At 39.7% G+C, this 23,725-nt stretch overlaps 1 protein-coding gene across 1 annotated transcript; it reads left to right on the forward strand.

The window, feature by feature from the left end:
- The first annotated feature begins 1,236 nt into the window (after positions 1-1,236).
- MSL3 (MSL complex subunit 3) lies at positions 1,237-22,624 on the forward strand. Its single transcript, XM_039550411.1, has 13 exons — positions 1,237-1,393; positions 3,286-3,368; positions 3,951-4,046; positions 4,597-4,697; positions 6,862-6,953; positions 7,676-7,798; positions 8,262-8,422; positions 10,366-10,524; positions 10,786-11,048; positions 11,424-11,533; positions 11,717-11,816; positions 12,246-12,330; positions 21,709-22,624. The coding sequence occupies exons 1-13, from the start codon at positions 1,295-1,297 to the stop codon at positions 21,806-21,808; spliced, it is 1,572 nt and encodes a 523-aa protein (XP_039406345.1). The 5' UTR covers positions 1,237-1,294; the 3' UTR covers positions 21,809-22,624.
- The last annotated feature ends 1,101 nt before the right edge of the window (positions 22,625-23,725 follow it).

Here is a 23,725-nt window from a genome sequence, read left to right on the forward strand (position 1 = left end):
AGAAAGTAAGTACTCAGTCCATCCTATCCCAAGGAGCACCATCTCAGAATCTTGTTTTCTGGGTACCCCCTATCACTTTTTACCTTCAGAAGCTTTCTGGTAATACACTAGAACTCCACGTTCTTTCCCATGGCACTCCTTACAGCTTCCAGCTTTGCTATCAACCTCAGTGACTGGAAAAAAGATATGAGGATTTAAAATTCTCTTCCCTTAGCACCAAACTAGTATATACTCAGTTGCACAGTCTAGAGTCATCCGTCTCCTGAACAGCTTTTACAGAAAAACAAATTCAGAAATGCTAAATAATCACAAATTAACTGGTCTTTGCACAAGGCTGGCCAAGCCCAGGCCTCCCAGCCCTGTTATGGTCTTGTGTAAATCAGAAATGCAAAACTAGCATAAAAACTGCAACAGCCTGAGGGAGCATCTAATAACATCGTGTGGGAAACTGCAGTGTTCCCCTGGCTGAACCCCATGAGGTCCCTTCCAGGCATCAGTCAGCATAAACTGGCAAAAAAAAGCTGTGTATTGATTTTGATTATTTGCACTATATGCATGATTGTAGAATCTGAAATGAAACACTGGATCCGGTTTCCAGTCTCAACACCTTATTTACTTCTAGCTTCATTTTTGTCGCAGGTTGAAGGCAGGCTGAAAGGGCAACGGAGCTCAAAACAAACCTTCGGGGAGGTTACAATGTACATAAAGCCATCTTGGGAGTAAGGCCGGTTCTTCACTTAGCCGAGAACACAGGAAAGAGGGTGAGGAATGGGGTTTGTCTGCTGATGTTTAGGGGAAGCAGTAGCAGCGACAAGGGCAGCTGTCGTTCTCGGGGTTCACTTAACCCTCTCCCGCACCCCGCTCCGCAGGCGGGCACAGGCCCAGCGCACGCCCCGGCTCCCATGGCGCTGGGGCACCGCCGGCACGGCCGGGAGCTCTCGCCTCCCGCAGGGGCTCCCCTGGCCCAGGGCAGGCGGCCGCCCCTCCGTCCGGCGGGACACGTCCCCCGCCGCCGCCGCCCCTCCCGCCGCCGGCTCCCGCATCCCGTGCCGCGCACCCCGCGTGACCAGCGGGGCGGGCACGGGCGGGCACGGGCAGGCGGCGCGTCCCCGCACCGCCCGGGGCCGAACGCCGCTCCCCCGCGGAAGGCAGAGGAAGCCGGGCGCTGCATCCCCGCTCTGTCCCGGCCGCCCGCCCCCGCCGGAGGAGTCGGGGGCGGGGCGGGGCCGGGCCGTCCGCGGCACCTCCCCGCGGGAGCGGGCGGGGCTCCTCTCCTTTGCGCCATGATGAACAAATGACCTCGCGGGGAATGAAATTTAAGTTCCACCGGGGAGAGAGAGTTCTCTGCTTCGAGCCCGACCCCACCAAAGCCAAAGTGCTCTATGATGCCAAGGTGACCGGCCGCGCGCGCCCCTGCCTCCCCCTCCCGCGTCTGCCCGGGCGGGAGGGCGCGGGGCGGGGCCGGCGCGCGGCCCGCCCGCTCCCGTTACGGCTCCTGCTCTCCCGTTACCGCTCCCGCCGGGCGCTGCGCGCGCCCCCGGGCGGGAGGCGGCGCGGGAAGCGGCTGTGGGCCCGGCCGGCAGGCGGCGGGGGGAGGCGGCTCCGCCGGCAGCTGCACTTGTTGCGGGAAGCGGGCGCTGGCCTGGGGAGGGGAGAGCAGCCGGGGAGGCCGCGGGGTGGGGGCCGCCACGGGACAGGGAGACGAAGCGAGGCGGTGCCGTCCCCGCAGGGCCTCTCCTCCCTCCGTCATCGCTCCCTGCGGGCGGCTCAGGTTCCCCCGGTGGGGCTCACCTCTCTCTCAGCGCTCCGGGAGCCCCGGGGGTGGGGGGTGCGGGAAGCAGCTGTTCGCGAGTCTCCGGGCCTTCCCCGCGCTGGGGAGCAGAAGCGATGGGGCCCGCGCTCTCGGGGCCTGGCTGCCGCGGCCGGTAGAGACCGGAGCCGCCGAGCGGCGCTGGAAGCGTCAAACCCGCTTCCCACCTTCCCTTCTCGGCTGAACACCTGCAAAGTAATTCTGAAGTCTTATTACCACCCCTGCAGTTTTGTAGTTTATTTCCCCTCACGCTTTCCCACGCTTACTGCCCGCCCTTTTGCGTTTCAGAAGGGTTTAAGTGGTACCGCTGGTGCAGGAGAGTGTACGGAAATACGACAGTAAGCAGTGCGCGGTGGGCCACAAGTGTTGCAGTAAGAGGTGACTGCCTCAGTTAGGGCCTGACCTTAAGAGTACTGATAGTAATTATAGAGATTTATGTAAATACAGTGTTGTTTTCGGATATCAGTGGTACACAAGATTATTTTTCAATCCTAAATCCTCTGTGTCTGACTTGGAAACAGAGTTCTGGGGGTTTTTTGTTACAGCGAGGAATAAAAAAGGAAGTATTGCAACTGGGTTCTTGATGAAATTAGTACTTTTTGCTGCAGGTTTGCTAGGTATGCTTTTCTGCGTTTCTCAAACATCTTTGATTAGGAATGCCACTGTCCTGTAGTATTTTGGGCTGCTCTTTTATTTATACACTTACTCCTGTGTTCTGACAACCTGGTAGCTTTAGTTGTTATCCCTATAAACCTGGAACCTGAGTACAAAAGTGTACAGTACCTTTTTTATTTTCAAGTACCCTAAACGGCATGACTGTCTGTGAATCCATCAATAGTTCTTAAATTCTGAGCTCCCAAATTAAAACACCACTGTAGCCTAAGTACTGATATATGATCTATTGAAAGCCACTCAAGTGCGGGCAACACATCTTTTTCTTCTGAGGTGCAGGCCCTTTCAGATTGGCCATTGCACATTCGTGAAAGAGGAAGAAAACAAAGGCTCAGATATTCCCAAAGCTTTTTAATGTTTTGTGGCTGAGAGTCTGTCGTGTTCAACAGAACAGCATTTCTGAGGTTTATGTCTAGAGACCTGTGTTGTTTCCTGCTTAGGGGGCTGGAGGAGACAGCATGTGGGAGAAAGCCCAAATTAGTAGCCTGAATCTGTGTATCCATACTGTGCTACTGCAATGTTTGATGTCTCCCTTTGTCTTGAAAGCATGGGACATTGGAGAATAGGACAAAGATGGTGAGCAGTTTGCAGTGTTAAGAGTACTCAACAGGAAGGCTGGGTTTTCTCGTCATTTAGTGTAATTCTTATCTTCTGCTCATGCCAATATTAACTGGCAAAACAACTAGTCTATTTAATTCCATTTTCTTTCTTTCTTTGTGCATAAACTCTCTCAATATCCAAAAGTTTACTTTCTCTCAAGCTTTTTAATATGTACTGTTTAATATGTTCAATTTCTGTTTCAGATTGTTGATATTGTTGTTGGAAAAGATGAGAAAGGCAGAAAGATTCCAGAATATCTGATCCATTTTAACGGTTGGAACAGAAGGTAAGAAACTGTATGTGCAGTTTCAGTTCTTCCATTTCTTCTATTTTATTCTGCAAACACAGGCTTTGCACAGAATATCAAAGGATTGATGTTTGCAGGAGTATTTTTGGTTTTGTGAATGCCTTTAGTATACTTGCTCATATTGATGCATTGGTCTGTATCCATAAATTTCAGTGAATCGGTTTGATAGACATGAGTTTAAACCTTATGGGTTATCTGTCTGTGGCATATACTTATGGCACCTAAGTTCCCAATAATAAAGGTTTATGCTTTGTTAAATCTAGCCCTGGATTATTTGATTATCAAGGCCAGTACATGAGTGCAGTGTCTCAACTGGGATTGATAGTATGTGTCAGTGCTACAAAGGCTATCGCGGGTTAAGTCAAAGCTTGAGAGATTTTAGGTGGCAACATGAGAGTTGAAGCCGTGTGAACAGAGAAGAGTGCAAACCTTGTGATACAGATATTGCTTCTGAATGACATTAAATGAGTCCTTTGTAGATTTAAAGTATATCAATTCATTGGTAATCATGAGTGGCATATATTCGTAGTAATTTTTTATTTTCTTGTGGCCTATCCTTAGCTGGGATAGATGGGCAGCTGAAGATCATGTTCTTCGGGATACAGACGAAAACCGCAGATTACAGCGTAAATTGGCACGGAAGGCTGTGGCTCGCATGTAAGAAATCCTTTTGGCCTCTACGTAAATGAGATTCATTTTCAGATTCAGACAAGTACATCCAGGTGTCTACAACTGAGCTTGGCCTCTGAGCTCATGCTGTAGGTAGTAGATATGTAGATAACAGTGCATTCTAGAGAGCCATTCTGAGCTAGAGACCTGTGTGTTAACACTCTAAAAGACCAATACTCAGTAACTATGTTATTCTTAACTATTGCTGTGAAATGCCTGTGTATTGGATCTGCATCTTCCCAAAGAAACATACTTGCAAAATAATTTAGGAAAACCTAAAGTATTTTTCAGCTAAAGGAAATAATCTAATATTGGTTGGCCATGGCTTGAGGATCTGATTGAGGACACGAATATGAAGTAATGTACAGACATTAAGGTATCTACTCTCAAATAAGTGTTGTCCAAATGATGTCAACATTAATTAATGAAAATAACTCAAACATACGTTTCCTGTGCATTTGCATGTAATTGAATTAGCTAGGATAAATAAATGAAATAATATTGCCCAAATGTCAGTGAACCATTTTATGTTTTGTAGGAGAAGAAAGGGAAGAAAGAAGAGACGTTGCAGGTTGCCTGGTGTTGACTCTGTGTTAAAAAGCCTTCCTGCTGAGGAAAATGATGAGAGTAGCGAAAACTGTGAGCTTGTTTTCATCCTTTGGTAACTGGTGGGATGCCTTTAACTTCTTGACCTGGGGGAGAAATGCATGATGTCACTTGCCATGAGAGTATCGTGGTCCTAGCTGAAATATACAGAGGCAGTCATATGAAGAGTGAGCACTATGTTTCATGCTAAGCATCTGTTAAGTTAGAATATCTGTTTTTTTCGTGTATTCCAGAGGCTTTTCCTTGTATCTCTTCCACTCAACTATTCTAATGAGTGATTTCAGAGGTTAATGCTGTTTTCTTTAGTGTAGTATTAATAGGTGTGAGAAGCCCTCAGTTTTCTTTGTTTGATTTTAGGAAACACAACATTTCCCTGCTAGTGTCTGTGTATTTTTGAGGGCAATAAGATTATTTTTTTCCCTGGTCTGTCTTGTGCAAAGGTCTGTTTCTTGTCAGCTGACTGGCTGATTTCACTTTCAAGCCAGGTCCTTAATTTCCTGCATTTTCCTTTGCAACTAGAAAGCCAGCAGAACATTGGCTGGCACTTAACTGATGTTCTGGGGACTGTCGCTGCTGTAGTGGTTTTGGTTCAAAATATTAATTACTTACTTATTTTCCTTCTGTGAGATAAGAATTAGGAGAAAAAGCAAAGCAGGCACAAACCTTAAACAGTTGCAGTACAATGAAAAGAGTTTTATTACTAATAGAATTAAAAGAGAAAATAACAAAACAAAATTAAAGCAAATCCTCCCCCCCCCCCCCCCCAGCACTTCTCTCCTTTTACCCAGCTCACACAAGGGATAACAGAACATGGGATGTTAGTCAGTGTTCCAGTTCTTGAAAAGTCTCTCTCTTATGCTTAAGGAAAAAAGGTTTTCCTTCAGTTGCATGTGGTTCCCAAACTGCCACTAACAGCAGATCCGCCCAGAAACAATCTGCTGTGTGTAGAACATCTCTCCCATGAAAAATCTCACAGTTCCTTCACACTACAAAACATGGGCCATCACATGGGGTTATTCATCTTTTTAAGGATAAGTTATTTTGGCCTGCACACAAAGGCTTTTCTTCGCCACAAGTCTCTAACAGCCTCTTACTACTTCTATATAGCCTGGCATAGGCACTCTTCACAATCTTCACAGGCACACGAAGATACTCCATCCCCCCATGTTCTTCAAATGGATTAAAGAGACAAACAGTTTGTGGTATTACAGTTTCTTACCACGGCATGCAAGAAGGTTTTTTAAGCTGCGCGCCAGAATCGCGGCACCGCCCTCTTTTCTCCCGTCGCCATGCTCAGCTCCGTCCCACGGGACTCACTTCTCTTTCTCTCTGACTCCGAAGCCGCCATGTTGAAGGGTGTTCTTGTTCAGGCTTTACGGTGGGGAAAGCCTCGCTCCCTCTGTGCTGCTGGCTGCGTGGTGTCCTCTTCAGTTCAGCACGAAGTGTGCTGGCTGCAGACAGGAGGCTCTGCCGGCTCCCGTTGACTCCGCCGGCTCCGCATGGAGAGGAGAGGGACCCGTCTGTCCCCAGAAGCCGCGCTGGATGGGTTTAGCTGTGGCAGTCCATGGCTGGTTTTAGCTGCCTGTGGCTCTGGGACAGTCCCCCGCAGTGATCCAGGGTCCGTGCCGCGGCGCTGGGAAAGGGGGAAAGGGGCAGTGGCCCTGGCCCGGCCCGGCGGGGCCGGGAGGCTCGGAGCACCCCCACCTTCCAGCAAGCGACCTCCGACAAAAAGGGGAAGTCCCGCCTTTCTGTGCGGTTTAAATATGTAAATTGTGAGAAGCGTAATTGGTCTTAAAGACTGTCCATCAACTCAGGGTCAACCCAATACAGCTGCCCAGATTCATACCTTTTGATAGAATGGTTAATATGTTAATCCCCTGTGCAGAACTAAAATCCACTGAAAATGGGGGTGCTCAGGAGTGTAGTGAGCTTTTAAAAGTGAGTGTTTTTCAATTAGAGAGGATGCAAGAATACTTCTTTAAACACATCTTACATACTTAAAACATTTGTAGTGTGCTGTAAATAATACATGTTTAATTCAATTAGAATGATTCATTCTCATTAAATATAACAAGCTAGTTGTGTTTTTTTAGTGGGTTGGATTTTGGTTTTTTGGGGTTTTTTTTTGGATTGAGGCCTCAAACTGGTCATAACCTTTGCAATGTAATAACAAATATGTGAAATCTCTTTTATGCAGCTATAAGTAGTTCTTCTTCTGATGACAGTGATGAAGGAACAGATGAAGAAATAAAAAGTGAAGAAAGTGACATAGATGAGAGGACAGAAATGGTATGTTCATGTGTTCCTTAAGTTGAGTGCATTTAAACATCTGTACTTGAAACTCTGAAAAAATTGAAATATAGGCCACAGGTGGTAATTTAGCTGGAATTAAAAGCATAGTTTTCTTACTCCTGGTGTTTACTCTGATTGAGATTTTGAAAATTATACAATATGTCATAGTCTTACGGAACTATATGATATAATTCTAAAAATACACATTTGTTTCTTTTCCTCTCATTCTACACAAAGGGCTTATGTGGAGAAAATGCAGCAGACTAGATTTTCCATGTTCGTGGGTGCTGTAAAAATTTACTTGTCTATGCAGATTGGACAAACCTAATAGCATCAGGATGTTTGTCTTGTATTTTACTGTGAGACAGGCATGTCAACCCTGGTCTTAAGTTAAAACGTAGAGAGGACTGTTTGCAAGAAAAAATTATTTATTTTTCTGCAGTAAACAGTCGATCTAAAGATGTGTAGAATTTAACTACTACAGTTGGGTGATCTGAAGCAGCAAGACCTCACAAATTTCTGGGTTTTTTTCTTTTTTTTTTAGTTAAATACTTAAGAGAATGTTAAATCTAAAAAAGTTTAAAAAAATGAATTTGCAGATGCTTTAAAGAGCAGTATTGTTAAATAGCTTACAGTAAGGCTATTATCCACTTGTATCTTTACTACTGAAGTTCTTTTTTGAAACCAATATATTGTTTTCGTTCACTGGTCTGTTGTAGAAAGAAGAACAAGACGCTCATACAAAAAGGGACATGGAAGAAAGAGCAATAAGCATAGAAATTCCTGAAGTCTTGAAAAAGAAACTTGAGGAAGACTGCTACTATATTAATAGAAGAAAAAGGGTATGAAATATAAGCTGGGAATGTAATGTGCATGGGGGTGTGAGAAGGATGTCAAAAGTAGTTTTTGCGTATACAGCTCCTGGGGGTTTTTAACTTACATTTTTAGCTTCATGTTGAGCTCAGGGTAAGGAAGAATACAAAGAGTGTAGGGAGTAGACTTCTCTACAGCTAAAACAGTCGCTTGTCACATTTAACAGTGTAGTGTCTCTGTACCTCATTGTGCTGTAGAATTCAGATTGCTTTTTAACTCTGGAAATGCAGCAGACTTGTTGATCTGACCATGTTTCTTGTTTCTCCTAATGTTGACAAAAGATGCAGTTTAAGGGTTGAAATTACACAGTCCTGAATTTGCTTTATGCGCTAGACATTTACTAAATTAGTTGGTACATTACAAGCTCCTTTTCTAACTTGGTGTACTTACTTATTGTTTTTGTAAGACATTAATTTGTTGTTTCTTTTTCAGCTAGTGAAGCTTCCTTGCCAAACAAATATAATAACCATCTTGGAGTCATATGTAAAACACTTTGCAATTAATGCTGCTTTTTCAGCCAATGAAAGATCTCGGCACCATCAGATGACTCCACATGCTAATATGAATCTTCATTATGTGCCACCAGAGAAGAAGTAAGTTATCTTAAGTCCACTGCTGTTGTCACAAGAAGAATGACCTTGCATTCTGTGTTCTGTTTTATGGCTGTTCACTTCTGTGAGCTTATACCATGATGTATATCTATTTACAGGGCTTAAAGTATTTGACAGGTACCTACAGTAATATAATATAATTATAAAAAGTAATTATAAAAAGTATAATTTGTTTATCAGTGAGAGAGTCCCTATGCTCTGAGAAGTCATTATGCAAAAGTGTCAATATCCTGTTTTATCACGTGAATTGTTGTAAATATCGTGATCCATTTGGAAGAACGTGTTGCTGTTGTCAATGTGAAGAATTTCACATCTGATACAAGAATACCCTGCTTAGATAAACTTGAATAGGTTCAAGTTTTGAAAAGGTTAAAAATTTAATACAAACACTTACAAAGAATTCCAAGTGCAAGTTGTTTGTTTATTTTAAATGGACATACGATCTTAAATCCTAGAGTCAGTAGGGAAACTGTGGTAACACCAATCCTATTTCGTTCAAATTGATGGTGTCTTAGTTTCTGTTTTCTCACTCATGCTGTACAAATGCATTAACCATGCATGTTTGCAGTATGGTGGTTTTTGATTGCTTTGGGGTTTTTTCCCTCTTATGTTAAAGATTTTTCATATTAGATGAGGCTGCTTCTTCACCTAAGTACAGTGGAATGAACTCTTGTTATTTTATCAGAGAGAAATCCTGACTTGCATTAGTGTTCTATTTCAATGGTGTGTAATTATGCTATTCCTTGCAATATTTTAGCCTATGTGAGTATCTTGGTTTATGTTGATGTCATTCATTCTTTGACAGATTGACACTTTTCCTTCTTTGTAGTATAATCTCCCAAACAAAAAGTTAGATGAAATATCAGAAATGTGAACAGAAGGTTTTATACACATTAAGATTTTTACAGGTTTATGTTTAAGTAACTTCCTCAATAAAAGCAGTGCTTTAGTAAAAAAAATGGGTATAGTTTCAGTGATCCATTAAGTAGGAGAGATTTCAGCTTACATCTTTACTGTATTTTCCTTACTGCTCTAACACTAAAGGTTATTGACCTTCTTGGATTCTTTAGAATTTGTGCACATGATAGTCCCCTGACCCAATTCCTATGTAGTAGTTTTAGTAGGTGGTATGAAATATAGGCAGTTTGGAATTTCTAACATGGATCGTTTTGGTGGAACCAAATTCTGTTACCATACACATAGTGCACTTGAAACATGAGAGGGGAGTACCTTCACAAAGGTGAGAGGTGTTGCAGGTGGGCTGCACTGTGTGTTCTTGGTTCTGCTTCTAATAGCTTGTGTACTCACCACCTAATGTTATAAGTCTTTTACAGAGACCTAAAACTGAAATTCCTGGTAGCCTCCAAGTGTAGTGCTCTGATTACCAGAGCAGACCATTGCTCTCCAATGCAAATGTGTCTGGTTTTGTTGATTCACTGGATATCTCTTGAGCACAGCCTTAACGGCATCTTAGCACCTGTAGGTCAAATTCTGCTTATGCCTTGTAGACAGAGATTCAGTCTGTTGAGTACTTACTTTTTCTGGCAGGTGCCTCTTTTTTCAGCATAGTGAAGTTGGAAAACCAAAATAATATTTACATGAAAAACATCCGACTAATTTTATTTACTCTACAGCAGTAGTTAGTAGAGTAGTAGTAGTTAGTGAATAGTAACACAACAGAACTGTTGTGTGGTTTTGTTTGAGGTTATGAAGCAGACATTTAAAAAAATTCATATTTCTGAAGTTAACAAGAGCAATCATCATCTTTTTAAGTGTGTTTTTAATCACTTATCATTACTTAGTAATTGAATCAGCATATTGTAGTTATGATGTTAATGGACTGTATTAAAGGACGATTTTGTACAATTATGCAGAAAAATTTTTGCCATGAAACTTTGAAATCCATAATTTTTTTTCCCCTCTAGTGTCGAGCTATGTAAAGAGATGGTGGATGGGCTGAGAATAACCTTTGACTTCACACTTCCCTTAATTTTGCTCTATCCTTATGAACAAGCTCAGTTTAAGAAGGTGACTTCATCAAAATTCTTTCTTCCTATCAAAGAAAATTCAACAAATACTAACAGGTAGGTTAGATATAGCAAGTTTAATAGTGCTTGTCTTAAAAAGTAGGCGAATGTGGTATTTGTGGTTTTTAACTTTAATTTGAAGATAAATACACTTCTGGAAAACAGTATTTAATAGAAGGCCTCATCACTTTAATAGTTATTGGGAGGAGACTGTCTTACCTGAATAAGTGTTCAAGAAGATCTGTGAAGCTAGAAGAATTTCTTTTGTGGGTAGAGCCCTGATCTCTTCAATTCTGTAAAGCTGCCTTAATTTCCTAGAAATCAGGAGGAACTTTCCCCAAGCCCTCCTCTGTTGAATCCACCCACGCCTCAGTCGACTGACAGCCAGCCCACCACAGGGGAGCCAGCCACGCCGAAAAGGCGAAAAGCTGAACCCGAAATCCTGCAGTCGCTCAGGCGTTCGACGCGCCACAGCTCCAACTGTGACAGGTTATCGGAGAGCAGCGCGTCCCCACAACCTAAACGGCGGCACCTCGAGACCCCAGCCTCTATGCCAAAGCTCTTCCTGCACCTGGAAAAAAGTAGGTTCTTCTCTTTGCATTGTTGGTCTAAACAAAGTATAGAGTTCTGTTCTTTTTTTAATGCTGTGTGGACTGTGAACTGAATGATCAAAGTGGGAATTCATTACTTTTTGTATCAGTTCTTTAACTCTGAGGCCTTATTACCAGAGAAATATAAAGCAATATTCTCAGTACTTTGGTGTATTTTTCCACAGAATTCAATGAGCTGCTTTTCTGAGTGTCTCTTTTAGGATAGCTGTTATTGAATTTCAGTGTTTAAGACTTAAAGCATTTTAGCAGCAGGCCTTTAGAAGCATTTAATGGCTTATTGTTCCAAGTAGTAGTTTACAAGTAGTAAAATTTTTCTTTTGTTTTGTGTTTCCTTTCATTTTGAAGAAACCCCTGTCCATAGCGGGTCGTCTTCACCTATAACTTTGACTCCTAGCAAAGAAGGGAGCACGGTGTTTACTGGCTTTGAAGGTAGAAGAAACAACGAATTGAATGAGGTAACACATTTTGATGTTACTGTCCTAGATTCAATGATTAAAGGTTTTGTGGACCTCCGAGTAGGGCTATGTAAGAACAGATTTTGTTGGTATTACTTAGTTCATCTTTGAATTTGAAGTTCTGTTCAGACTAAATCATTTATGATGTTATAAAGTTTTCATAACCAATACTTTTATGTGTAGGTTTTGTCCTGGAAATTGATGCCAGAGAATTATCCACCAAGTGATCAACCACCGCCTCCTTCATATATCTATGGATCTCAACATTTGCTGAGGATGTTTGGTAAACTGATGCAAAATTCTCTGCTCAAAGTTCCTTTTTTTTTTTTTCCCAGTGCTGATATCGGTGTGATTTTTCTGTTTGCTTTATTACATTTAGTTTTATTCTTGGAGGAATGTACATTTTAATCTATTTGGAACTTTTAGGCTATTCATAGATTTTGTTATCTTTTACTGACTCTGTAAGCCTTCATTTAAGGAAAGCAAAGCAGCATTACTTCCAGTACACTATCAAACATCATTAAACCCAGCAGCATTCACTTCCTCAGCATGTTTCTCTTTAGTAAGGCTTTGAAAGATCAAAACTAGCTTGCAAGAAAAGTGGGGTCTGTGGGGAAAAGAAATTTTTGTATTCTTTTTTGTATAGTGGATAAAAGTAATTAGAAGTTGCATTTACAAGAACAGGTATAAACGTTATTTATTTTATTCACAGTAAAGCTACCAGAAATACTGGGGAAGATGTGCTTTCCTGACAAAAACCTAAAGGCTTTAGTAAAACACTTCGAGATGTTTCTGAGGTAATGTGACACAATGTACCACAGCAGTGTTTCTATTGTTACATAGATGTAAATGTCCTGGAAGGACAAAGGGGGTTTAAAATAAGATGTGCATTTTCCATAACTACAAGATTATGATAAAATTAGTATACAATTTTAACAATAGCAATTTGAGTAAAGATGAACATAAGATTTTCTATTCTTTAATTCAAATTGAAGGGAATCTGAGTTTCCTACTTCAAATTTTGATAAATACAGTGATACAGAACTGAAGTGTGAAAGTTTGTTGCTGTGTATAGAATGACAAGTCTGACTTGGTTAAGTAGCATGTTTTATATTAGCAGGGGGAGAAACTTGTGCTTTAAGACGTGTTTTTAATTATGGTGGTTTCTTAAAAGAAATAAATGTCTGTCTTAACTGAACTTTGAACAGAGAGGTTTCTCTGTGATGCAGAGCAGTGGTTTGTAGAGATACACAACTCTCTCTGACCACACTAGCTCTACCACCGGAGTCAGTAAGGTCATACTTGCACTGTGATCAGATTGGGTTATCAGGTACTGTAATTAGTATTTCTGCATGACATTGAGGATGTAGTTAGAAATCTAGTGTGGCACTGTGTTGTGCAGCGTAAGTACACTGGAAAATAAAATTGCCAAGGAAAACTTTCAGGAGAAAGTGTTGTAGATGGTAATGGAACAGATACAGAAACTGTTATTTAAATTTGGTCAGTGACTTAAGTAGCCACTTACAGAAAGGTTACACCAGCATAAATAAAATTTGTATTAGAGATCAGGGAGATGAAAGCTTTAAAATGCTTTTACTTTAATTGCTTATTAAAAATAGAAGATGTTTCCAATGTCAAAGTTTCTACAATACACAGTTTTGCTCTGGAAGCAGTTAGTTGTCAAGTTTTACTGATTCCATTTTGCTTATCTTTTGTCAGATCCTTGTTGGCATTTGAAATACCTTTAAATTAAAACAGGACAGAATTAAAGCTCTTTGTTGGAAACCTGGTTTTGCTTGAAGTGAATATTTCATAGGGAGCTTAACTCACTGTGGATCAGATCAGTTTTTATCAGACCTTTGCCTGTTCAGATTCTTCTGTGTTGATCAGAGTATATCTCTGTTCTTTAACATATTTAATACAGTGTTTTCATACCCATTTTGTGGATAAGCTTTGGTGGAGTAGAACAGAAGAAAAGAGAAACATGTCCCTTACACCCCATACCATAAAGGTTACTTATTGGGAAAGGGTTGCTTAAGGGAACTGAAATTTCTAGTGATAGCATCTCTGTGTGTTTCACTTTTCCATCTGAGCATCTCATTGAAATGTGTAGTCATCTGTAAACAGAAATAAAAATAAATTATGTTTCCATGTCAGCATTTTTAGTGGAGATAGAGCTGTGCTTTTGAAGCAAATCTCTCAGTAGTTCCCACTTTCCATACTTTGTGTTGTGGTGGAGAGTCCTCTGAGTACACAACCTGCATTCCTTTTAGAAAACACTTAGCCAGAAGTGTGCTTCAGTCCTTGAGGCCAGGCTACAACTAAAGCAAAATGAGCCCCTTAAGGCAACCATGATGTGGATATCAGATATCTTACAATAAAATATTTGAAGGCTGTGTTTTTTCAAGTGCTTTCTTTTTTGACAGTGTGAAGAAAGCTTCTAAGTTACGGTTACTGCTGTAGGAAGCATTTGGTCTTAGGTGGCTTTGTCATAAATATTTTTCTTAGTCTAGTTTCCTTATCTGCTATGCTATTGGACATTCACATAGGTAACGGAAATCACTGCAATAACTAATTTTTTTTTTCTCAACACATATTCACATGGTGCTTTGAAAAGTCTTTCATTTGGGTATTTATTTCTTTGTGTCACGTGTCATTGAAAGTGGTCAAACAATTACATTTTTTAGACAGTTGTTCATGTTTGATTACAGAACAGAAATAGTTTTGCATTATCTGTTTGTAATCACAAGAAAACTTGAGTTTTAGGTGACATCTTTTACTGATGCCTGGAAAATAGAATAGATCTTCCCAGCAGTGTTGGAGTGAATATAAAAGCAAACCTTTACTTGAAAGCTTTCAGGTACACAGTATGGCGAAAATCGCATGTGGTATAGTAATTCTACAATTTTTATAAGGTTAGTCAATTAGTATACTTACCATATATTGTGCAATTAAAAGGTGAGTTGGTTAGGTAATAATTCCCTGGGGTGCTGCCCCACTGAAAGCAGTCCAGAGGTTTCTTTTGCCCCACTTTTGTTATGTCTGGTCCAGACTCTGGCTGGAAAATAGAATGTCCTTGTAGTTAGTTCTCTTCTTGGGTTAAGACTAAACAATATTTAGGAATGTATTTATAAGGTTAGCTTATTGTTTCTAAATGTAGGGAAGAAAGATAGGAAAAATACTAGAAACTATAGCCATGCTTTAGCAATCTACAAACTACAAATCTAAAAAAATACAAAAAAGCTAAAGATCTTAGGCATCAATACTAGTTCTTCAATTTTCACATTCTGTCTTTTACTTTTTGGGAAAGGATTAATGGATGTTTATTATAAATATTTTATGTCAGTTCTGTTCTGGCTTAACTTTTGAACAGTAAGAACTTCCCTACAAGGTCTGTATGCATTAGGTAATAGCAGCCAGTTTACTTACGACTGCTTAAGTTTTTTTTTTTTTTAGTGAATTGCTCTTCAGTGAGAAGCTGAAGTACTCTCCTTTATTTCTCTAATAGCAGACGAAGGACTGATGTGTCTGCTTGCATTAATAAACTGCTTCTAAATCCTTTTTGAAGTCTAGGTAGAGTAGTCCAAGTATAAGTAATTAATGTATTCTTAAATAAAACTGTCATGCAGTACACAACTGATTTAGTTCTTGCATAGATACTGGTTTAATTTTGAATTATGATTTTGTGGCTAAAATTTACAGCTTGCCATTTGTACTATTAGTCTCCTGTGGGCTGGGAAACTGAGACTTACATAATGTAATACTTTTTTGGAAGCTTGTTGTCTTGAGTTTACTTGGGACACGATAGATGCATTAAATTAGCTTTGAGATACTACATGGATAATATTTTCCAGTCATGCCCTCAGACTGCTTCTAGACAAGATTTTTCTCAATTTTCCAGACAATGTATGTTTTTAAGGAATGTATGAAATGCATCTTTTTGACTTTCTTGTTAAGTAGAAACTCTGCCCTCTGTGCTTATTCCAGCTTTCTACAAGTGTGCAAAATGAAAATTTATTCATGGAGAACATGAAAGTTGATTTCTCAATTATATAATTTACAGAAATCAGTTTCTCAAATTAAGTACAAAACTCTGAGTCTTAAATTATTTAGCTCTGAAATAATTCATAGTGCTTGCAGTCTGAAATAGACCTCGTGAAAAACTCACCAGTTGGTTTCGCTGACTTTCACTTAGTTTGCATTTACTCTTCAGGACCAAGCAGTGGAAGCTGATGCTCTAACTGGTGCTTACTAACTGGTAATCGGACTAGTGAAAGACCCCTGATTAAATCCTCTTGCCTGTTAATAGCTTCTGAGTAAGAGGAAGTATTATCTTTAAACTAATTCCATTATTTCAGCCACTTTTTAAATAAAATGGTGCATATGCTCTATTTTACAATTTCCTGGCATTGTAAGGTGCCTAACATGCCTCCAAAGGTTGACTCAGTGATGAGAAATGATTGGCAGGAAGGCGCCTGTTTCTGTTTTGCTGTTTCCATTGATTTGCACACAGCAAATCCTTGGCTTGGAAAACTGTTTTGGAAACAGAGGTCTCCTCTCAGGTCTGTTAACCAATAGGAGCTACTTAAAAGTTAGGAGAAAACAGCATGTCTCTTTTTACAAGAGCAGGACCCATCTTCATTGAGGTAATTTCAGAGAATGTCATTTTCATTTTAGGAAAAAAGGCAAAATGAAGTGGTACAGAAAGGCGTAGACATAGATATTTTGACTTCCATGAAATATAATGAATAAGTGATGAAATATTTCTAAAATATTGCTTCTAAAATTTCTAGTAAGGTTTTTTTTTCAGATGAGGCCAATATGTATTATTTCAGATTATGGAGAACTAATGGTCAAATATTTTAGTTTTGTTAAAAACCCACAGGTATTTCAAACTCAGTATTTCCTTAAGCTTAGATCTCTTTTTTTTTTTTTTTTTTCCCTGATGCTCTAAAATCTGCTTGTATCTGTTATGCCTCTCTGTTCCATGGGTAGAAAAATATTTTGAAACTGTTTCGAGTTTTCCTGAGCAGGAAGCCAAATCAGAATGTGACCAAATTAGAGGACTGTGATAATAAAATCTATATACAATGATGACAAGTTGTTTCAAGTAACCTTAAGAAAATAGATTTCTGGTTTTGACAGCACATTTTATGTGTAGTAATTTTATAATATAGAACTGCAGTGGTGAATTACGACCACTAGTCTGTGCTAATGTACAATTCATGAGAGGTTATTTGTGTCTGAGAATGAAAAAATTAGGCATTGCACATGGTGAATGGAATAGAAGACATCTTTAGTTAGGCAGAGTTGCTTTGTGATAGAGTTCCTGTTCATTGTGAGTCATTGTGACTTCAGTTGCAAAAGGCCAAGTAATTAAAAATCACTTTCTGAAAGATGAAAAAGAATGCAGTTGTGCCAGTGTTTCTTATGTTGTATTATTAATTGCTTAATATTGTTGAATTATATTGGGGGGTTTTCTCTCAATTTTTTGGATTAACCAGTTACTCGGTTATGACATACTAGAAAACTTCATGGAATTGGAACTTAAATGTGAGGAAATTAAGTTTCTGAATATAAATGGAGGTGTGGGTTTAGAGTGCACAAACATGTAAAGGAACATTTTTTTTCCAAGTTTTGAAACACTTTGAACTGAAGGAATTCTGTTTGCACAGTGCCTTGTTTTAGGGCATTACTACCATTTATTTGGGATTGCTGTAGTCCTTGAATGGGTAGAAAGGTAATTGCCATTTTGGGCCCTCTCAAAGTTTTGGCACCTTTATGTAGAATGGTTCTTAGTGAGTACCTGATGTTGTGCAGGTTCTTGCTTTCAGTGGGCTTTGCTGTCTACTTGGTCTGCAGAACGTGCTCACTGGTGCTTATTGTTCTTGACTAATGTTTTGTTGCATTGCCAAAAACTCTTCTGAAACTCACCATGTGAATTGCTTCTCTTCCTTCTGCTTTCCAAATCGTCAGGTATCTGGGAATTTGAATGAGCATATTGCTAGTCAATAGCTGAGGATTGGATCATGTATCTAAATTGAGAGGTTGCCCAAAATACTTTAAATGTGTTATGGTAGCTTTTTTAGAACGCAGCTCTAGGGGCCTGTGCTGGCCTGGCCATGAGTGGATCTTCATCCTCAAGACAAACCAAGGACTCCTGTATTGAGCTCTTGTAGGACTGTTTTCCTGAAAGGTCTTTGGGAAAATTTAATTTTCACTCACTCAATCTGATTCTTGGAAATGTTATGATGGCAGCTTGACATCTTCAGAGTTCTCTACACTGTGCTGTAAAAGGCCAAGGAATATGATCTCAGTTTCTATCTATCAAAGAGTGACAAGAGTCCAGTCAGCAAAACAGGCCAGTTTACTCCTTTAACGTGGTTCTTGACACATTTGGTATTAGAATAAACATCTGAAACTTCAATTCACTTCTTTTGTTGATTTCAATGGGGTTATAATGGGCTTGTCATCTTTTGCCCTGAACAGCTTTCTGGATGGAGACAGGCCTATAAATTGGGGAGGGGTGAGGGTCAGGTGGTGGCATATGCTTTTTCTGTGAAACTAAAACCTTTTCGTTTTCAAATCCTGCATTTGAGTAGTAGTGTCAGAGATGAGGTAATTTCTTAATCTGCAGATGACATTTCTTTTGATGAGGTGACCACAGAGTTAGGACCCATAATGGTCTTCTAGCAAATTTGGATAGATCATTACAATTGCCTTTCAAACAGCATCTAGATCTGGCCACTGAATTCACCAAAGAATCTGCTTATCTTTTAAAACTCTGTAGCAGAAGTGTGTAAAATATCACCTTCCTGGAAACTTTTCATTTGGACTCAGTCTTCTTTATACCTTAATGGCTGAGGATGTCTTTCCAAATACTAAGGTTTTCCTTTTTTTGTCATTTTCACACTTTCTGGGGTGTCCCTGAGCTTATTCATGTGATGGTAGCTGATGTTTAAAGGAAGTTTTTTTTCTTCATTCAGAGATTTCTGGTAATAAGTTGTGTTGGTGGTGTCAGGCCCACCAGAGGATGCTCGTGAAACTCATACTAATTCGGTGGCTCGTGTTGAGATATGTTCCTGACATGTGTCAAATGACCTTCTAATGTGGATAGTGGTAATTCAGTGCCTCTTCTTTGTAGATCTGCCTGTATAAGTCAGTCAGATGTTAGGATATTTGTGAGGCTACTGCTTGCTTAAATACACCCACACTTGAAGATCAGAACATAGCTTGAAGAATTCCTAAGTTGCCCACGTCTTTTTCCCTTGTCTCCATGTCCTCTAGTCCCTTCTGAAGTGTTACCCTTCTAGGAACCTGTGGTAGGGAGGGAAATAGCTTCACTGTACCATGTTATCTCTGTGTTCTAAGCATGAGTGTAAAGCATGAGTTTTGTTTTTGAGGACGTTCGTGATGAAAAATGCGTGCAGTCTCGCATCAGTGTGGACTCTGCATCCCAGCACTTGGTTACTCATAAGCAGTCTCAACTGTGTAGATGTATGCATATGAGCTCCATAAAAATGAAAAAGGCAATAATGCAACAGGTGACTGAATTGATCAGATTTGTAAGTTGAAACTAATGAAACAATTTCTGAATAGCTCAGTAGCAATGTGCTTTCTGATCTATTGCTGGACATTGGCTCTGTCTGCTAAGTACAGCTCCCTCTGTCTTTAAATCTTGGCTTCTGACTTGCAGGTAACATTGTAATTGATCTTGGTGGTGTTTCAGCTTGTCCAAGAGCAAAGCAATAGTGATACCCAGTAGGCAAAAGTCTTAGGAGACTCCTAATATTTCTGTGCCAGCGTTCTGCACTGTGATGTTGTTTGAATGGAAAGCAGCTTCAGAAGGGCCCCCACTCTTTGTATACAGATACAGAAGGGATTGGGACAGAAGCTGACTGCGTTCTTCCAGCAGTTTTCTTCTCTGCATAAAATAATTTGTGTTTGCTAGCTCTGGCATATTTTGCTTTTCACAACTGTTACATGAAGAACAGGGAGATGTATATTTGTCTATTTGACTGTGTGCATTCTGCCTTTTTTTGAGCTGTAGCTGTGGCACAGCATCTCAGCTAAAATTTCTCATCTCTACCAGCTGTCACTTTAGCATGCACCAAACTGGCATGTATGACGGATGATTTAAGCAAAAGTCAGGAAATTTTAAGAGAAAGTGAGCCTGTTTCCCATTACTTGCCGTTAAAATTCTTGGAAGTGTCAGCTACCCAATGCCCTCGGAAGGTTCTTTTAAAACATGCTCCCTTGTATGATCTATCTCTTAGTACTGTCTTTTACTGAATATTATCCAAAGGCACTAAGATTTTCATCAGCCCCTGTAATTTTTTGTCTTGGAGTCATTAATGTGTGTTAATGAAGAATTATTAATTAAAAACCACTTGTGGCTCATCTTAATCTTGTGCAATCTAAGTGTGTTCAAAGTTAAGGTCAAGTCTGTTAAGTTTCAGGCATTTCCACACTTCCTTCATACCAGCTCCTCATCCTAGAAGGTGATTTGTAGCTAACTAAAGTCAGAGGTCATAGCAGTTGATGACTCAGGTATTTTATTCACTTCTAAATTGCTATAATTTCAGTACTCTATTTTAGTGGTTTGAAACATTTTACATCCAAAACCATTTAGGTCCCTCTATATACTGTTAATTACAGAGCTGCTATGAAATAAGTTGACAATGTGCCTTCTAAATTAACAGTGTCACCATGAAGGATTGATTTCTTCTAAAAAAGTTTGTATCTCTCACTGCTTTTTCTAGAATTAGTAGGATGTAACTAGTTATTCCTCCAGTTTAGCACTTGTTTGATGCCTGTGTTGAAGTGCAAGGATTGGGGGTGTGTGGGAAAAATCAACCCGTTTTCATTTATCTGCAGTTTTGTATTGTCACCATTTTCTATGAGCTCTGAGCAATTAATATATTCTTTACTAAATTTAAAGTGCTTTATTTAGGGGATCTTGCCAGTATTCTTTGGCTCTGTTTAGATCAAAGGACATGCCTAGTTCAGGCAGTGCAGCAGTGAGTGAGGTTGGAGAAGCACTGTAGTTTTTATGGCATTCACCTGAGCATTTTGTAGTTTGGACTTTCTATGTCCAAAGTATTGGCTATACAAAACTGATATTTTCAGCTTCCAGTAGTGAAGTCATCACCCCAGCCACTGTTTTTTGAGAGAACCCAGATTCTGTAAATGATACTGTTTTCTGTTGCTTCCTACTCTTAAATAGAGACCCTGTAGGTAGCATTTTGCCATGTTTATTGACGCTGATCCTTAATATCCAGGTATTTTTGAAGGTCTTTGTTTTTTTCTGAAGTACAGCTTGATTGTAATCTTGAGTTTAATAACCATTTTGCCCTTTTGCCACATTTATATACTCAGTGTCTTTGATTACAAAGGAAGGAGCAGAGAGAGCTTATAGTCATTTCAGCTGTTTGTTACTGGTGTTCTTAGCAGCACTATTTGTTTTCATTTTCCGTCCTAAACCAAAGAAGCAGTTGTGTGTTAGCAGAGCAGGAAGACGTCATAAAATATTGGTTGCTTGGCTGATTGAATAATGTTTGAAGGCAATCTTGCAGAAATAGGAAATTAAGGAACTGAATTTGCAAAGGTTGTGTTTTGTCATTGAGAGCCGTATTTAAATCAGGTACTCCTGTAAGATGGAGACCCTAAATGCACAGGCACATGAAACATATGAAAAATCATAGCTTTACTTGCTTTAAAAGATAGAGTTTGACTTAATGGCTCCTGGCCATTTGTATAAGATACTGAAACAGTGATAGCTGAAAATACTGGTTTGGACATAAATGGCGATATTGTGTTGAGCAGGTAACTTACAGAAGTTGCCTTACGTGCTAGTTCTTTGAATTCTTTTTCTGAGTATAGCTTCAACTTTTGGAATTTTTTTGTTGTTATTGCTGGGTTTGGGTGTTGTTGTTATTGAGCTTGAGGAATTTTTTTTAATGCTTGTTGGATTTCAGAATGGTAGGGGAAGGCTGTTTCTCACTATTTAGAACTTGTAAAAAATAGCTCAAGTCCTTTGTATCTCAAATTTCAAAGAGTAATAATTCTTAATTCCCAGGCTGTGTTTTTGCTGAGCTCAAAAATCAATTTGAAAATAGCTTTTCTCTTAAATGTTTCATATTCTGTTCTTTTTTTTTGGTGTGATTTCTTCTCAGGTTTCTAGCAGAATACCATGATGATTTCTTCCCAGAATCTGCTTATGTAGCTGCATGTGAAGCCTACTACAGTACTAAAAATCCTCGGGCAATCTACTGAAGCTATTAATAAAGATTAATCCTACTATACATAGCCCATGACAATGGTATTCTGCTACATGGCTACAAGCTGAAAAAGGAATTAAAACAACTTCTGGAGTTGAAGACATTGGAGAACATCTTCGTGATTGTTGGATTACTCAGGAATGGAGAACTACTTTTCCGAGATGTGTATAGACACTGGTGTGAGTCACTTAGAGGATTGGATATAAATCTGACTCCAGATGAATGAAGAAGCCTTGTTCTGACTTTTACTGCACAGGACTGCACAGGCATAATAAAAAGCAAAGGAGGCAAAAGCAGATGCATTGGCAACAGGACATTTTCATGAAGATAAATCACCATGCTGTGTTTCATTGTAGCTCAGCCTCTAAAGCCTGAGGACTAAGACTTGACTAAACAGTTACATGAAGAGAATGTGTAACTGGTATCTTATGGATTGTTTTCCTCACAAATTACATTTCATTTGTGGAACTGTCATGATAGAAAGGATTGCTTAATGTAAAGGTGGCTTTGCTATTTGGCTAGCATGACATCTGCCTCAAAAATGACTTTGTTGCTTGAATGAAAGATGTGTTGCTGACTTTGCATTTTGCAAAGGTGTATAAAGCCTTTCCATGGTAAAGCTGACAGGGTTCCAAGCAGACCATACACTGCCAGGGATTCTGCATTTACCTGGCAATAAATGATTTCCAGAGCCATTATGAAAGAACTGATTTTCTACAAATAAATGGGAAAGTCAGTGAAGTCATCGCAGTTTAATTGGCAGACTTCTTTTCCTAATAAAGTTCACGGTGGCTGCTGTGTGGATGTGTGATTTTGACTGTCTAAAGCATCTTGTTTGTGCTTAATTAGTATTTTTGAGGGTGCTAAGTGTGTGTATAATGAGAGGGGGGAGCACTGACAACATATGGAGAGGAGCCCTTTCTATATCATTGGGTGTTCTTCTGCAGACTTGAAGGATGTCTCTTTAGACTGTTTTAGACACTTTGGCTCTGGAAATAGCAACTCAGTGAGAACTGAGTTCCTAGAAATCTGACAACACATTCAGTAGAAATTAATTGAAACATAATTCTTGTCATTGCAACGGCATGCAGGGCTTAGAACAGTGGCCTTCAAAATCCTTGGCTATATCAAGATAGACACAGATTTTCAAAGCACTGAAGGAAGACAGGACTCTGGCTTACAGACTACTGTATTAATCACTCTGTAATCTTTCTTGGTTCAGAAAACTTCTACCTGTAATGCAGAAGTCAAGTTTCCTCACAGATTTGCAGAAACTAGTAATTTGGAGGAATCATCTTTCAAACATAAATGGCAAGCTTATTAGTCTAAGGGGCCAAAAGAAATGTGAAATCTGCTGTTGACATTCGTTGTCACTTTTCAGAGTGTAGTGGTGTGCTCAAGCTTTAGAACTCAAAAGATAAGGATTACCTGGGTTTTAGTAATTTAGGTTCTCCTTTTTAGAAAAACTGTTGAACTCGGTGGTTGTTAAGCCAGTGTTTGGCATGTATGCATGCAGATTTGGTGATTGTTAATTCTGAAGACTACCATTTAGCAGCACTACTCTTTTTTTAAACCTGTTTCTCTTATACCAAGAAAACCCCATATTTGTAATCTTTCATCATTCTCAAATGACAGTAGTTTTGAATCTCTAGCAGAATCCATGTACATCAAAATTTTGCCAACATGTTTCATTTTAAGTTTAAACCCTGTTTCTCTAAAAGGCAGTTCAACAAAACATAAACTGTCTAACATGAGATTAGTCTAGGAATGCTGCCTGAGCTTCAACTTTAATCCTTTCTATTGTAAGAATGCTCAGGTATAATAGGGCAGATGTGGTTTTGTTCCATTCTTTGCGCCTGTGAGTATAAGGCAAGCTATGAACAGAGTTTAAACCCTAGAGTGTGAGTGTGTT

This window comes from Corvus cornix, chromosome 1 (assembly GCF_000738735.6).
Source record: "Corvus cornix cornix isolate S_Up_H32 chromosome 1, ASM73873v5, whole genome shotgun sequence".
NCBI lineage: Eukaryota > Metazoa > Chordata > Aves > Passeriformes > Corvidae > Corvus > Corvus cornix.

Excerpts from the sequence above, each read along its gene's own strand:
- MSL3 (XM_039550411.1), top strand. The coding sequence starts at position 1,295 with ATGACCTCGCGGGGAATGAAATTTAAGTTCCACCGGGGAGAGAGAGTT. Across the intron at positions 4,698-6,861 it reads TGATGAGAGTAGCGAAAACT|CTATAAGTAGTTCTTCTTCT; the intron begins GTGAGCTTGTTT and ends TCTTTTATGCAG. Across the intron at positions 11,817-12,245 it reads ACATTTGCTGAGGATGTTTG|TAAAGCTACCAGAAATACTG; the intron begins GTAAACTGATGC and ends TTTTATTCACAG.